General features: G+C 54.0%; 1 protein-coding gene across 1 annotated transcript; it reads right to left on the minus strand.

The window, feature by feature from the left end:
- Positions 1-637: 637 nt before the first annotated feature.
- Positions 638-16,462, minus strand: LACTBL1 (lactamase beta like 1). The gene is made up of 6 exons (XM_040979742.1): positions 16,344-16,462; positions 14,375-14,484; positions 11,163-11,320; positions 10,166-10,404; positions 2,955-3,060; positions 638-1,619 (listed from the first exon to the last, which is right to left on the minus strand). The coding sequence occupies exons 1-6, from the start codon at positions 16,390-16,392 to the stop codon at positions 638-640; spliced, it is 1,644 nt and encodes a 547-aa protein (XP_040835676.1). The 5' UTR covers positions 16,393-16,462.
- Positions 16,463-16,814: the final 352 nt, after the last annotated feature.

The raw sequence follows: 16,814 nt of genomic DNA on the forward strand, positions 1-16,814 counted from the left end.
TGCCCAAGGCCTGTCAACAAGCGGATGGATAAACACAAGTGGCACAGCCACACAATGGCATGAAAGAGAACAAACTGTTGACACAAAGCCGCGGAGGAACCTCAAAAACAGCACGCTGAGCCAAAGAAGACGGGCACAAAAGGCTACATTGCGCGCTTCCATTTTTATGACATTCTAGAAGGCGAAACTAATCTACCCTGACAGAAAGCGCATCAGTGGTTGCCCCGGGGCGGGGGCGGGAGGGAACTGTCTGCGGAGGAATGGCAGTGGGCAGAGCGCTCTGGTCCGGGGAGGAGGGCAGGCTCTGTTGGAATCACTCAGCTATGCCCTGAAAACTGTAACTCAGTAAGGTTCATTTTTTTCATGGACAAATTCCAAGCCTGTAGTTTGTCTTAGATTCAGCAGACACCAAGGGACGCGGCTCTCCATGCCGAAATGTTGACTTAAGTTACTAAACGTTTCTCAGTTTCTGCATGTAATTCTTCCCCCTAACCCCCCGTGGATGCAAAACCGACTGCAATCCAGCTGGAATCCCGGGTTCTCCAACCGGCATCCCTGCAGCATCCCCTTTCCAAACTCCGGGCTGGGCTGTTGGGGAGGCAAGTAGAAGGGAGCCAGCTGAGTCAGGCCCCTCCGGTCACTGGGCCTTGAAGATGGGCTTCTGCTGCAGCCGCACCACCCGGTACGTGTTGAGACCTGGCACATCGAAGCCAGGAGACAACCCGTGCCCGTCCAGGGGATAGAAGTTGACCAGCTGCCCGTGCTGCGCCTCCAGGGAGAGCCACGCGTCGCCAAGTGGCAGTGCGCACGGAAACTCGCGGGCCACGTGCAGCTGGAAGACGCGGCCGCGCACGTGGCGTAGTGTCAGCGTGCGGAACTCGGGTGGCACCAGCACCTCCACGCGGGGCCCGAACTGGTGCAGCCGCAGCTCTCCCATCGATCCCGCGCGCACCTCGTAGAAGGTTAAGTTGGCGAAGGTGAAGTAGCCGGCGAAAGGGCGCGCGCTGGGCGGCGGGGCAGGGCTGTGCTCAGCCTCCCGCAGCGCCGTCTCCATGGCCGGCAGGAGCACGTCGTAGGCCTGGGTCACCAAGTCGGACCCTGGCGGCCGCGGCCCTGCCAGCAACAGCACGAAGCCCAGGTGCAGCCGGGGCACGAGCGAGAAGGTGGCAGCGTAGCCGTCCAGATCGCCGTCTTTACGCACCACACGGTAGCCTCGCTGAGTGTGGAACTCCCAGGGCGTGCCAGTCTCATTGGCGAAGTAGGGGCTCGGGCACTCCAGCAGTGGCGCCAGCAGCGTCTTGGCCACATCGGGCCGCAGGAGCCGCGTGGGCCCGCCGCCCAGGAGCGCTATGGCCAGTTTGGCCAGGTCGGCTGCGGTGGAGTACATCTGGCCCGATGGGCGGTACCAGCCCAGGTCGTAGAGCTGTGCCGGTCGCCCACTGCCATAAAAGCCTGCGGCCAGGCGGGCACGGACACGGGGTGTGAAGTCGAAGCCCGTGTCCACCAGCCCCAACGGCTCCAGTATGTTCTCCGAGACCCAGCGCTGGTAGTCCCCCTGGGGGGTGTGAGCTGCCAGGACGTGCGCCAAGAGCGAGAAGGCCAGTGTGCTGTAATGGCACCTGGAAGAACAGCAGTAGGTACCAGGCTGAACCTCAGCAGACTGCAGATAAACCCCTTCCCTCCTGCCCCCCCTCCCCGGAAGCTTCACTGGGCCGGGAGGAGCTGGATGGGAACAAGCTTTTCTGCATATCAGATGATCAGAGGAAACTTTCCATCTGCAGGTTCACCCCTCAAATGTTCCCAACAGCCAGGGCTGGGCCAGGCCTAAGTCAGCAGCGTGGAAGTGACTCCAGGTCTCACCCACGAGTGACAGAGCCAAGCACTCAACTCATCTCCTGCTGACTCCGAGTGTGAACGTGAACAGGAAGCTGGAGCTGGAACCGGGACCCAAAACCAGACACCCTGAGAGCAGGCGACAGCTTCGTCAACACACCAAACTCCCACCGTGGTAACAGCCTGCTCGTTGGCCCTTTAGCTTTCGCATGATGTGCTTGAAGCAAATAAGAAATTTTCCTCTAATGCTATTTAATGTTGTCTAAATGATGATAATATTGTAGCACAAAGATAGTAAGCATGGGACTGGGCCTCATCCCCCCCCCCCCCTGTTCCTGGCCACGCAAGATCCAGAAGGAGGCTTCTCTCTCTTGTTTCCAGGGGCTGAGGCAGTTTCAAGATTCCCAAAGGACTGCCCCTGATGAGAGTTCCCGGATGCCACCGGGCATTCCGCATGGCTAAGCTATCTTGGTCTTTGCAGACAAGAGAAGTGCGGTTTACAGGGGTCAAGTGCTCATGCAAGGTCACCGAGCAAGTTCAAAGCAGAGCTGAGAGGAGGGCTCCAGGCTGCAGAGGCCCCAGCATCCACTGCCTCTGCAGCACCTGGATCCTCTCCCTAAAGGGAAGAAGGGGCTGCGCTTCAGCACTTAGGGGCATGGAAGGGGTCTCTGAGGCAGGGGAACTAAGGACCTTAGGGAATTAGCTGTCTTCCCTCCTGCCCTAGAGCCCCTCTGCTCCCAGACTTGGCTTCTCCACCCAGTGACCCCCTAAATCTCCACTCTTTTCTCATCAGCTCCCGTTGACTTCCGTCGTGACAGAATCCGAGTGTGTCTCGCTCACTTGCTCATGCCTGCTGCTTCTGGCTGGGGTGGGGTTGGGGCGCTCCCTCAGCATGTGCCAGCTGCTGTGCAGTTGTGAATGGAAGAGGACACAATCCCAAGAGAGCTGGCTTCTGGAGCCCGCAGCTCGGCCCTGCCCCACTCCGCCTCCCGTCTCGGGCCTTGCTCGTTCTAGCTGTGGACTGAGCGGTGCAGTCAGCCATCCCTGCTCCAACCCTCTAACCTGAGGCTCCTTCTCACGCGGGTGTGTCTCGCACGGAGGCCGCTGGGCGCACTCCTCACCTGGTTCCGGGGTCCACCACCAGCACATCGTCCTTGAGCAGGTTCAGGGCCTCCTGAGTGCTGCCCCTCCATAGCAGCGAGGTGGCGCGCAGCCTCCTGGGCAGTCCTGAGAAGGAGCAGTGGTTAGATCCACCATGCCTCCTGTTTCATTGGATACATCACCTCACCTCTCTGGGCCCCAGCCCCCACGTGTAACATGGGGGCGGTAATCCCTTCAGGTGGGGATCAGACGAAGTGAAATATTTAATATAGTAGTGCCTGGCACACGCTGCCCATCCCCCCAAAAAAGAATTATTAGCTTCAACTGTAGACAGCTTCATGGTGTTCATTTCTTGAGGTCAGTGAGCAAAGATTTGTGGAGCTAGCTCCGCTGTCCATTCGGAGGTTTCTGTTTTATTGGATGTGACCCCGCATGGGAAGGGTCACGGGGTTGGGGGAGGGGCCCTCCATCTATCCCTGCACGGGCAGTGTTCCAGTCTCTGTTTTGTGCCAGGGACTGTTGTAAGTGCTTGCAATTCAGCAATCAACACACCACATCCCTGCTCTTGCAGAACTTCCCTTCTGACAGAAGGGAAGGACGACAGACAAATTAATCCCTGTGCTATGGAAAAAGAAATAGTTCTATGTGAAAAAAAAGAAGGATTGTTAGTTTACACAAGATGGAGAAGACTGCCCTTGAACCCACCACGTGCGACCCGGGATCAGGGAGTGGGCCATGTAGCTTGGTGATGACCGTGTCTCTGGCAGAGGGGACAGCAGGTGCAGAGGCCCTGAGCAGCAGTGTCCCAGCAGGAACGGTGTGGCTGCAGGGGAGTGAGAAGGGAGAGATTTGGGGGACTGCGGTCACCCTATATGGTGCTCTGGCAACAGGCTGTATGTGGTTTTCCCTCTGTGTGGGAGGGGGGCTCTGCAGGGGTTGCAGGCAAAGCAACATAATCCAACGTACACATTGTCAAGGTCACTTGGCTCATGGGACGACAACAGCCTGTTGGGGACAGGGGCAGAGGCAGGAAAGAAAGCGTGGAGACTTGTGAAAATCTCGGCTCAAATAATGGTGGCTGAGACCAGGGTATCAGAGCAGAAGTGGGAAGAGTGGTCGGATTCAGTATCCATCCTAAATGAGGCAGTTAGCTGGGAGGGAGACTGGAGGGAGACTCTGGGAGGGAGAGGCCTCAGGAATGCCCACAGGGCCTGGCCTGGGCAGCTGGAGAAGAGAGCCCTACCTGTAAGCTCTGACTCCAGCACTCCTCCCCATGCCCCAAAATGAACCCCTCTCGGAGCCTTTACTCGCCCGGAGGCGAGTGGGCTGAAGCACTTGCAGCAATTGGTCTGTGAGGTGCTAAAAAAAAAAAACACTTGGAGAATGAACTGAGATTTCTGGGAAGGGAGGAAGCTCAAAGTTTAGGATGAAAGTGAAGGAGAGCTCAGAAGGCCTCCGTGGGCCCCTGGTCCTAACAGCCAGCATTGCCAGCCGCGGATTCCGGTGACGACTCCACAGTGCACCCCTAGAGGGAGCCCTAGAGTCAGACAAGGTTGGTTTACCCAGAAGCTCACAGGGGCGGCAAGGCCCTGGTAGTCCCTTCCAGAATTTGAACTTAAAATATGCCATTCTTTCTTTTAATTAATTTTAGTTCAATTCTTTCTATGATTCCTAAAGTGTATTTTATTTCTTTGGAAGGCAGAGTGATAAAAGCTGAGAGAGATTGTCCATCCTCTGAATTACTTCCCAAACAGCCACAATAGCCAGGAACCAAGAACTTTGTAGGAATCCAAAGGTGTCAGGGTCCAGGAGCTTTGACCATCATCTGCATTTTCGGGCACATTAGCAGGAAGCTGGATCAGAAATGGAATATTCCAGATATGAACTGATGCCTCCATAAAATATTTAAGACCCTAGGCCTGGCGCCATGGCCTAGTGGCTAAAGTCCTCGCCTTGCACACACCAGGATCCAATAGGGGTGCCAGCTCATATCCTGGTGGCCCTGCTTCCCATCCAGCTCCCTGCTTGTGGCCTGGAAAAGCAGTCGAGGACAGCCCAAGGCCTTGGGACCCTGCACCTGTGTGGGAGACCTGGAAGAAGCTCCAGTCTCCTGGCTTCGGATCGGCTCAGCTCTGGTCGTTGCGGTCACTTTGGGAGTGAATTGTCAGATGGAAGATCTTCCTCTCTGTCTCTCTTCTTCTTTGTACATCTGAGTTTCCAATAAAAATAAATAAATCTTTTAAAAATGTATATTTAAGACCCCACACCTGGCTGGCATTCTGGGTCTGGTTCGTGCCAGCTCTGATATACCAATGTGTGAATATTAATGTTATTAATGTTAGATCTCCAAGCTGGGGGCAGGGGAGGGGTTGGTGAGCAGATTGTCACCACCCACTTGCCCGGGTCCTTGGGCCAAGGTTGGGACTACTCAGGGCTTTTGATATGGATAGTCGCTATGGGCCGCCCCAGGCCAGACTGTGGAATCCTTGGCATGAGCAGGGTCTGGGGGCAGGACAGGATCTGGGGTCATGATGAAGATACAAGGGGACATGGTGACAGGAATTGAGCGGAAGTTCTACAACAGAAGGGATCCATTAGATGAGAGTTTTAAATCTGGGATAGGCAAGTCCTACCCCCTAATCAGCAGAAAGTAGTCACAGAAAATGGGATCAATCTGCACCCTTCAGCAACCCTTCTTTTAAGAGTTAGGACTCTCTAAGTGGGGAGTGAAATGGGACAGGTAGGTAGCCGGTTCAGAGTCATGAGCTAGAAGCTGCATTCCCTCTGCTCTTTGTAAATCCCACCCTCCTCCAATCATCAATGACCCTTTCCGCAGGACGTACTTCCCCTTGCCAAGGACCTGGGTGGTATGAAAGCATTCCCCTTCCCGAGATCATACGAAGACTGGCAATTCAGAGAGCCTCTCTCTCCCTCTCTCTCTGTCTCCAAACATTTCCCCCTCTCCTGCCCTTTCCCTCCCAATCCTCTCCATCCTTGGACCTGCCCGCGTCATGTACCTGTGACCTCCTCACCTCTTAAATTAACCTTTTCCAAAGTTCATACATTTATTTGAAAGGTACAGTTAGAGGGAGGTAGACAGAAAGCTCTTCCATCCACTGGTTCACTCCCCAGATGGCAACGACAGTCAGGACTGGGCCAGGCCCCTAGCCAGGAGCCTAAATGTTGAGGCCATCTTCCACTGCTTTTCCCATCCTCTAGCAGGGAGCTGGATGAGAAGTAGAGCAGCTAGAACACAAACCAATGCTCACATGGGATGTTGAGGTCACAAACAGTGGCTTTACCCACTGCTCCAAAACTCTGGTCCCGATACTGCATTCTTAAAAGAGACTTCTAGGGGATGGTGTTGTGGCATAACACATGAAGTCACTGCCTGCAATGCCAGCGCCCCATACAGGCGCCAGCTCAAGTCGTGGCTGCTCTGCTTCCTATCCAACTGTCTACTAACATGACTAGGAAAGCAGCAAAGGGTGACCCAAGTGCTTGAGCCCCTGTCACCCATGTAGGAGACCTGGATGAAACTCCTGGCTTTGGATGGCCCAGCCCCTGGCTACTATGGCCATTTGGGGAGTGAACCAGCAAGTGGAAGATCTCTTTGTGTAACTTCGCCTTTCAAATCCATAAAATAAAATTTTTCAAAAATCAATCGACCCTCCAAAATTCTATCCACAGCAGGCTCTGATCACTCCCGGATGTGCTGAGTGCCTCATCCCCACTCCAAGCCTCAGATCTGGGCGTAGAGGTGACACAGCCACATGCACTGGCTGAGACCTCAGGCCTTACAGCGCCTGGCCAAGAAACGGGCCAGTGAGCAATGGGAGATCCTGCCTTTAGCGAGCATGAGCGTCCAGGCCACGGAAAGCATTTGCGATCAGGATGAGGGGGCTTCCTTCCACTTGGCTGGCTCAGTCACCAAGCACAGAGCCCCTCCTTTGAACGAGTGTTGCCTCCTCCTCATTTCAGGGGTGGCACACAGGCATAATGGTCAGGCAGGATCCTTCAGAAGCTTCCAGAGTAACCCGTCTGCATCCAGGCACATTCCTCCTGGCCTTGATCTCTTCCCAGTCTGGTATTGTCCACTCTGCTGCCCCTGGCTTTGTCTCCCAGCACCAGCCTTCTTCTGCCCCTCTACCTGCCTTGTTACACACTGATGGTGATCCTAAAGTGTATTTTTTTATAAAGATTTATTTTTTTAAATTTTTATTGGAAAGGCAGATATAGAGAGAGGAGAGACAGAGAGGAAGATCTTCCGTCTGATGATTCACTCCCCAAGTGAGCGCAACGGCCGATGCTATGCCGATCCAAAGCCAGGAGACTCTTCCAGGTCTCCCACGTGGGTGCAGGGTCCCAAAGCTTTGGGCCGTCCTCGACTGCTTTCCCGGGCCACAGGCAGGGAGCTGGAAGGGAAGCAGGGCTGCTGGGATTAGAACCGGCGCCCATATGGGATCCCGGGCGTGCAAGGCGAGGACCTTAAACACTGCGCCATTATATAATTATATAATATACTTATATTATAATTTACAATATAAATTATAGAGGTAGGTGGCGTAGTAGAGGAGGTTGAGGAGTTACTTGCAGCACCGGCACCTCATATTGAAGTGCCTGGTTAGAGCCGTGAGTTCCACTGTTCTGACCCAGCTTCCTGTAATCAGCAGCACACGAGTCCCTTCCATCCACGCGGGAGGCCCGGGTGGGGCTGCAGGCTGCTGTCCCCAGCTTGGCCCGCTGCTGGGTGTTGCAAGCATTTGAGAAATGAACCAGCAGATGAAAGATGGATCTCTCTCTTTCCTCTGTCTCTGGTCAGTTTCTCTCTCTCTCTCTCTCTCTCTCTCTCTCTCTCTCCCTCTCCCTCTCTCTCTCTCTCTCTGTGCCTTTCAAATAAGTAAACAAATAAACCATTAAAAATAAAATAAGCAATTCATTTAATGGTTCAAATGCAAAGGACACCAAGGTGTGAAAATTGCCCTCTTGCCCTCCCAGCCTCCGTGTCCTCCCCACCCCAATGCTTCCATCTCTAAAGCTCCTCCAAAGTTGGTGCAAATAAACTAACGCGCATGTTTATATGCGATGTGTGCTATATACTAGGTGTACCAAACACATTAAACATATACATTACTTCCATCCTTTCTTAAAAAAAAAAAAAGATTTAATTTTTTTATTGGAATGTCATATATACAGAGAGGAGAGACAGAAAGATCTTCTATCTGCTGGTTCACACCCCAAGTGGCCCCAATGGCCAGAGATGAGCTAATCTGAAGCCAGGAACCAGGAGCTTCTTCTGGGTCTCCTATATGAGTGCAGGTTCCCAAGTCCTTGGGTCATCCTCACTGCTTTCCTAGGCTACAAGCAGGGAGCTAGATGGGAAGTGGAGAATCCAGGACATAAAACAGCACCCATATGGGATCCAGGTGGATGCAAGGTGAGGTCTTTAGCTACTAGGCTACTGCACCAGGCCCTCTTCTATTCTTTCTATGCCAGTGTGCAATACATGCTTTTACCAGCTCCTTTCCTACTTAACCTTCTATCATATTCCATTACAGCACAGAAAGGGTGTCATTACTCATTTCCTTGGGGATATGATGGCGTGTGCTTGTGTAGCCTCAGCTAGCTGTTTCTTTGGCCATTCCCCTGATGCGTGAGATGCACCGTGTGGGGAAGTACTCGGGGGGGGGGGGGGGGGGAGTACTGCGTGACTGTGTGCGTCCTGCGTACCATCACTGCATGACGTCACTGCCGCTCCCACTGGTTTATGTGAGGGCCGAGTGTGTGCTGGGCAGAGCCAGGCTGGACTGCAACACCCATTGGTTCCAGCGGAAGGCAGCGCTGGAAACAGAACCGACCCAGCAATTGCAACCACCAGCTGATCGGGGCGATGGACTGTGCCGGGCCCTGTGCTTGCAAGTACACACAAGAACCTGGTCTGGGAACACCTCAGATGAAGTTTCTTTAGGGATTCCCCTCAATCCAACTACCAGACTCAGATCCCTAACAGGGCCCAGCGCTGTGGTCTAGCGGCTAAAGTCTTTGCCTTGAACGCTCCGGGATCTATGGGCGCTGGTTCTAATCCCAGCAGCTCCACTTCCCATCCAGCTCCCTGCCTCTGGCCTGGGAAAGCAGTTCAGGTGGGCCCAATATTTTGGGACCCTGCACCCACGTGGGAGACCTGGAGGAAGTTCTTGGCTCCTGGCTCCAGATTGGCACAGCACCAGCTGTTGCGCTCATTTGGGGAGCGAATCATTGGACGGAAGATCTTCCTCTCTGTTTTTCCTCCTCTCTGTGTATCTGAGTTTGTAATAAAAATAAATAAATCTTAAAAAAAAAAAAGACACAGGACAGAGCAAATCACTCAACTACCCCAGCCATATGTTGGCAATGAAAAACTGGGCAAACAGAGACTCTAAGATGGATTATGTCAATCAGTGGATTCTTCAACGACCTCATCGTGCTTGAAATGGCGAGATTGGCAGCAATGCAGAACTGTTGAACAATCAAAATCACTTGAGCAAGACCCTCGGTGCATGCCCCACATCAGGGACCTGGGGCGGGTAGGTGGGAGACTGGGTGGGGCTTCTCCCTTAATACCCCCCTTTACCAGGCCCGGCACGGTGGCGCAAGTGGTTAAAAGGTCCTCGCCTTGCACACTCGGGATCCCATATGGGCGCCGGTTCTAATCCCGGCAGCCCCGCTTCCCTTCCAGCTCCCTGCCTGTGGCCTGGGAAAGCAATCGAGGACGGCCCAAAGCTTTGGGACCCTGCGCCTGCGTGGGAGACCCAGAAGAGGCTCCTGGCTTTGGATCGGCATAGTATCGGCCCGTTGCGCTCACTTGGGGAGTGAATCATCGGATGGAAGATCTTCCTCTCTGTCTCTCCTCTCTGTATATCCGCCTTTCCAATGAAAAAATAATAAAAATAAATCTTTAAAAAAAAAACAAAACTGAAGATTACAAAAAGATATTCAGCTTCACTCATGAGCTCAAGGTGCATCTCATTGATCCATCTGGCTAAGGTCAGAATGGCGCACTTGCTAAAACAACAAGGTCATGGTGAAACAGGCTCCCTGGTACTGCAGTGGTGGGAGCCTACGTGGATGTAAGCCGTGTGTGTGTCAGGCCCTGTCAGAGGGAGGGTGGCTGCATCCAAAAGCAGAGAAAGAAGCAGGTCCAGCCTGGCTGGCTGGATTGAGACAATCTGGGTAAACTCTGAAATAAACTCACCTGACAGCTGACTGGCCATCCTCCGGAGGGTGACAGGTGAAGGTCTTGGGGCTGGGCCCACCTCCTCCAGCCCATCCATCAGGCCATACTGCTTGGCGGCTGATGCCATGCCCCACGGGTTGTTAATGGTGAAGGTGCTGGCATAGCGTTCCAGGGGGTCATCCAGGGAGGCCACGGTGCCCTGCTCCCACAGGCGGTACAGCATGAGGACTGGGAAGATCTTGGAGATGCTGGAGATGCTGAGACACAAAGCGCAAGGGACACGCTGCTGGACCCACAGCCCGCTTCCCAGCCTGAGCCCTCAACTGCTCGCTTTCTAGTGTTCTTGAACAATACTGGCTCCAGCCTTAATCACAGGCCTTCTGGAACTGCCTCTGGAATGCTAGAGAAGATTCCAGAAGAAGGAATGTTGGGTGAGAGTGGAACGGATACCTCTTCTCACTGGCTGTGTGGTCTTGGGCAAGGACTGAACAGGACTGTGCAGGTGAAGTCCCTGTCATCGTAAGGAGCAGGTGGTGGGCGCTCGCTAAGTGACCGCAGGTGTGTCAGCTTCACAGCTGGCCCAGAGCAGGTGCAGGTGCGTGCTAAGCCCCTCCCTTTAGGCCCTAAGAACACATGTGCTCACTCTGCATTGTGAATGATGTAGGGCCTGCAGGCAGCACCCGGGAGGGGAGACTCCAGGTTTGCAGCTAAATGTCCCAAGCTGCCTCTGTCTGGGCCACTGCTTCCAACAGACAGGCTCTAGGCCAAGGGCCCCGAAACTCTCTGTAGTTCTTTGAGAGACGCGAAATAAGGAAAAGGAGCAGGAAATCTTTTCTAGTCTGGAAGCTCTGGTCTGTGTTGTGATATGCGGCACTCACTGGCCCCCTTGGCCTTCTCATCTGTAAAATGGGTACTGGCAGGTTGGACACATACACCCCCTCCCCCAACCATGATTCTCTTGGTTCTCCCTGTCTCTGCGGGTGCTTCCTCCCACCCATCCCTCACCCCGGCTGACCGGTACATGGTGTACTCGTTGGGGGTCCCAGAAGTGGGATCTGAGCCATTCTTCTTCCCAAAGTTCCCAGTCCAGAGCACGGTGTCATTGTGGATGACCAGAGCAGACATGGCCGCCAGGCCTGGGGCAGCCATTGCCTGGCGCAGGATGCCGTCCACCTGGGGGGAGGACAGGAGGCCCAGAGCGCAGGTGCAGTGACAGGCTCCCCCCGCCCACGCTCCTCCATCCACACAACCCCCAGGAGCTTCCAGCGTTCAGGTTCTCAAGCCACGCCCACACTTCTGCCCAAACAGCTCCCCTGCATCGATGTATGGGGCTTCCACCTACCATGTTTGCTCAGACAATGATTGCCTTAGCCATTTCAAAGAAGCGGGAGTGGGCATTTGGCACGATAATTAAGCTGTGCCTGTGTGGGCCCGGTGCAATAGCCTAGTGGCTAAAATCCTTGCCTTAAACACACTCAGAAAGCAGGCGAGGATGGCCCAAAGCCTTGGGACCCTGCACCTGTGTGGGAGACCCAGAAAACGCTCCGGGATCCTGGCTTCAGACAGGTTCAACTCCAGCCATTGCGGCTGCTTGGGGAGTGAATCATCAGATGGAAGATGTTCCTCTCTGTCCTCCTCTCTGTATATCTGCCTTTCTAATAAAAATAAATCTTTAAAAAAAAAAAAGAGAGAGAGAGCCTATGTGTCCCAGCTGCTCCACTTCCTTTTCAGCTGCCTGCTTGTGACCTGGGAAAGCAGTGGGTAATGGCCCAAGTCCTTGAGACCTTGCACCCATGTGGGAGACCTGGAAGAACCTCCTGGCTCCTGACTTCAGATCGGCTGAGCTCCAGCCACTGCAGTCATTTGGGGAGCGAACCAGCAGATGGAAGATTTTTCTCTCTGTCTTTCCTTTTTTCTATTTATCTGCCTTTCCAATTAAAAAAAAAAAAACTTTTAAAAAGATGCACCTTCTGAAGAGGGGGTGGCACTGTAGAGTAGTGAGCTCAGCCTGTGCCTACAAGGTGGATCTCTCCTCTCTGTGCGCCGCTTTCAAATAAATAAACAAATAAAAGGTTTAATGGCCCTTTGGGATACCCACATCTCAGAGTGCCTAAATTCAAAGCTCAGTTTCATTCTCAATTCCACCTTCCTGACAGCATGCACTCTGGTGGCTCACGTAGTTGGGTCCCCACCACCTGTTTGAATTCCCAGTTCTTGGTTTCTGCCTGTCCCCGCCATGACTTTTGCAAGCATTTTAAAAAAGTGACCCAACAGATGGGAAATCTCTTTCTCCGCTCACATCTCTCGCAAATAAATAAGTAAACAAATAAACTTTTGGTGTTTTTGAGATTTATATATATATATATATGAAATATATATGTGGTTTTAAGAGTTCATATATAGATGCATATATATATGAAAAAGATCTTCTATCCACTGGTTCACTCCTCAAGTGGCTGCAACAGTTGGAGCTGAGCCAATCCAAAGCCAGGAGCCAGGAGAGATTTTTCTGGATCTGGGCCACCCTCAACTGCCTTCCCAGGCTACAAGCAGGAAGCTGGGAAGGAAGTGGAGCATCCGGGACACGAACTGGTAGTGATATAGTATTTCAGCACATGCAAGGCAAGGACTTTAGCCACTAGGCTATAGAACTGGGCCCATAAACGTTTAGTTCTTAAAGAGGTTTACACGTCTGTAAGGCAGCACGACAGAGTAGGAGAATGGACTGCTGGAGAGACAGAAAGACATCTTCCATCTGCTGGCTCACTCCCTGAATGGTCGCATCAGGCAGGCTGGGCCAGGCCAAAGCCAGGAGCCGCATACAGGTACATCCTGGTCTCCCGTGTGGCGGGGCCCCAAGCACAAGCACCTTTCTGCTGCTTTCCCAGCACACTAGCCTGAAGTTTGATTAGAAGTGCAGTAGCTGGAACTTGAACTAGAAAACAATTTTCTTTAAAAAGGAGAACAGGATTAGAACTGATTCTGCTGGACCCTTCAGAATGTTCTAGAAAAACCTCCTAGTAGACTTACTGGAACCATGGATTGTGGGCTTCACTATGTGTAGAGGGCCCCAGACCCTCTCTGAACATTTATCGAAAATGCTTTGTGATTGTCAATGCTGAGGTACAATGAGGATGATAACAGTATGATGTGCCAGAATATGACGATGATTGTCATGCATTGTGTCACTGATGCCTGACCAAGCTGTGCTAAGCTTCTCCCCATTCTGTAGACCTGAGCTCCTGAATCACTTCTGAATATGGCTCGTGGCTGGCTGGATTCGAATCCTGTCCTCACTCCAGCCTCCATTCTCAGGGCAGCGCTGTGATCCAGCCCTGCACTGGCTGTGCCCCTCCAAGCCTCAGTTTCCTTCTCGTGGCCAGGAGTTCTCCAGCAGTGTGCATGCGGAGGCCTGTACAGCGGCTGGTGCCCGCCAGGCACCTGGTGGAAGGCAGCCAGTTATTATGGCTTTTGAAAACATTTTCCCGGGGAGCCACATGGCACCCTCTGTGCTTCTGCTCGGCTGTCTGCTGGCGGCGAGCGTGTCCCTGCACTGCCCGGCCTTCTCTCCTGGGGGTTCCCCACCGCTTCCTGGCAGCTGTCCCTGGGACAGACACCAGTTCCCAATGCCCCATGTTGCAGTGCCTTGTCCCTGTATTTCCTAAAGTGAGTGTGCCATGTGGGTGACATATGACTGGCACAGACTGGAGCTGGCTGACACCTCCCTCCAGAGTTCTGACATACCGCCATGGTATGTGTGTGTGTGTGCGTGTGTGTGCATGTGTGTTTGCAACAAAATCATCTTTTCCTACTTGCTACTGTTCTCCACACGTGCCCAGCACCTGCGGGCTCTATCTTTGCGTGGTCTGGGTTCTCTATCTAGATCACACCACTCCACCCCCCCAAACTGTTTCACCCCTGCCACACACACCCATCGCCTTGCTCACAGCTTAGGAACCCTCCCTATCCCGGGGCGGGTCGTCTAAACTCCTGTCCTCGTGCTTGCTCCTTCGTAAATGTTTGCTGTCCGGGGGTGGAGGGCAGGCACTGAGCATGGGTCAGTGTCTTCTCCCCACCCCATCCCAGGTGCTGAGCACAGAGTCGGTGCCCCCCAAGAGACATGTGCCAGATACATGCAGATCGAATGTTAGTGCCAGCACACGGGGATGCCCTGCTCCACCACCCGGGCCCAGCCCTCCCCTGTTCTCTCCGAGGTCTCTCACTGACCTTCTCCAGCGCCTCCTTCAGCACAGGGAGCGGGTGGGCCAGCGGCACGGGCTCAGGATGCCGGGGACACATCCTCATGGGGGCAGAGGTCACTTCCAGAGCTGGGGACCCTAAAAGTGAGTAGGGTACAGAGATCTGGAGTCTGGGGCTCCTTCTAAGGGAGGGAGAGAAGGTGGCAGCCAAGGCCAGAGCCAGACCTCAGGGACAGCCCTCCATGGCCAGCAGCAATCTCCCTGCCCAGAAGACAGCCACAGAGACCACCCATAGGCATGGAGTGGTCCAGCAGAAGGGGCCACCCCTGCCATGTAACCATCAAGACCTCCTGTCCATCTCTTACTTGACCAGTTTCCCACTGTCACCTCCATGTGACCTTGACCAACGCACTTGGACAGCGGCTTAGGAAAGCCTCAGCTGCATCTGTGTGTCTGTCTCTCTCCCCATATCCTGGTTCTCAGGGTTATTTGGACTCCATCTGCTCAGACGAGTCTTGAGCATTGGGCTCAGTCCTTTTGCCTCTGCCAGGAGCCTCAGGGGAAAGGGGGCTGGCTCTGACATAGCTTCAGACTATGACACCAGCCAGTGGTCCCCCAATCCCCTAAGGCAGGAGTGGGGAGTCAAGGGCTGTGAGTACCCTCAGGGGAGCTATAGCCTTCTTTTCTTCCTCTGCCTCCTAAGACTGCCCACAATGAAACAAGGTCTCTCTGGTTGGGTCAGTGTGACCCAAGTCTGACTGTGCGACTGAATGCGCTGGGCAACTTCCCAGGTTAGACCTAAGCAACCTGCTCCCTGGGGCACTGCCACCCTGCACACAGGCCTGAGATGGTGGCTTGCAGAGCCAGAGGCTGCAGGGGGTAGAAGTCCACTCCCAGGAGGCTTGCCCACTGCCTGGCGGAGAGCCCAGGGATTGGCTGAGCAGCCCACAGCACCACTAGGAACCACCCACACTCTGCAGGCGGGCAGAGAGCCCTCAGACTGGAAATGAGGCTCAGTGACAGCACCGTGTAGGTTTAGTCACTGGAGGAGGGGTCACAGTGACAGCTGAGGCTTGACACTGCCTGGCCACAAGGGCTGGAACCCACAGCCGTGCCTCTGGGACTGTGGGGTGCACACACACGGTGACTGTGGGGTGCACACACGGTGTTGCCTGGGAGCCTCAGTGCGCAGGTCTGGTTCATCCCACAGTGAGGAGTGGGGCCGGGGAGTCCTCACTCTGACAACGCTCAGGGCAGGCCCAGCGAGACAAGGCCTAGCGCTGTTTGCTTCCTCACCATGAGATGGATGCCGGACAGAGTTTGAAAGGAAGCATCTAGAAACTTGTGTAGCAGCTGGGCTAGGTCATCTCGCACACCTGTTGAATCTAGAAATCCAAATCGTGAGGTTTGTGTTTTGTGCACCTTTGGGGGGTAAGATTTCCATTCTGGCTCACGTTTCTGTTCTGTGTGTGTAGCCAAGGTCAGTACCCAAGGACATGGCACGTTGATGTGTGGTCAACAGCCCTATAGGCTGACCAGCCTGCATAACTGGGGTCTATTTGCTTATGGGACTAAGAAGTCCCTCTTGTAGGAAGTTGGGAGAGAAGGAAAGGGGAGGGGCACCCTAGCCTCAGCCGGCCCAGGAGGGAGTGGCTGCTGGCACCTGCAATAGCATTTCGAAGTGGGCTAGGGCTCAGACAGCCTATCAGGGCACTGGAAGCAGAGCAAGCAAAATACTGCTTGCACCTTTGGGTGAACCCAGACTGGGTGAGTCGAGGAAAGCTTCGTGGCATTGGGACCCTCATTTCATACACGAGAGGACATCGAGGCACAGAGAGATCTCTAGCCTGGCCCAAAGATGCACAGCAAAAGTCAGGGGTCACAGCAGGTCACCAGTGCTTCTGAGCCTTGCACCCTCAGAGACACCGCCCTGCCTCGCCCCACCCCGAGGACCACCTGCAGCCCAGGAGGAGCCCCAGAGGTGGGGAAGCACTCACCGGCCGGCAGCTTGGGGAGGTGATACTGCCACAGGAAGCATCCAGTCATGGCCACAGCCAGCAGGAACAGGCAAGCACTGAAGGCTGGGAGAAGCCACTTCTTTCTCACTTTGAGCAAGCGGAGCTGCTGGGCAGTCTGGGAGACAGGGATAAGAAGTTGGGGTGAGCCAGAAGAAAGAGAGGAGGACGCTCTTACATCTTGGCTTGCCAGGCATCAGAGAGCCCAGAGCTTTGAATTCATTTGATAGTCTCCACCCACTTTTTCACACCCCTAAGTGCCTATAAACACACACGGTTGGGCCAAGCCATAGCCAGGAGCCTGGAATTCACTCCAGTTCTCCCACATGGGTGGTGAGGATGTGACTGTAAGCCACCCACTGCTGCCAGCCAGGGTGTGCAGTAGCTGGGAGCTGGAGTCAGGAACAGAGCTGGGTCTCCAACTCAGGCTCTTTGATGATGGGGTGCAGGTGT

This window comes from Ochotona curzoniae, unplaced genomic scaffold (assembly GCF_017591425.1).
Source record: "Ochotona curzoniae isolate NIBS_2020 unplaced genomic scaffold, NIBS_Ocur_1.0 contig_3255, whole genome shotgun sequence".
Lineage (NCBI taxonomy): Eukaryota > Metazoa > Chordata > Mammalia > Lagomorpha > Ochotonidae > Ochotona > Ochotona curzoniae.

Excerpts from the sequence above, each read along its gene's own strand:
- LACTBL1 (XM_040979742.1), bottom strand. The coding sequence starts at position 16,392 with ATGACTGGATGCTTCCTGTGGCAGTATCACCTCCCCAAGCTGCCGGCC. Across the intron at positions 10,405-11,162 it reads AACGAGTACACCATGTACCG|CATCTCCAGCATCTCCAAGA; the intron begins GTCAGCCGGGGT and ends TTTGTGTCTCAG. Across the intron at positions 3,061-10,165 it reads GATGGCCAGTCAGCTGTCAG|GACTGCCCAGGAGGCTGCGC; the intron begins GTGAGTTTATTT and ends GCTCCTTCTCAG.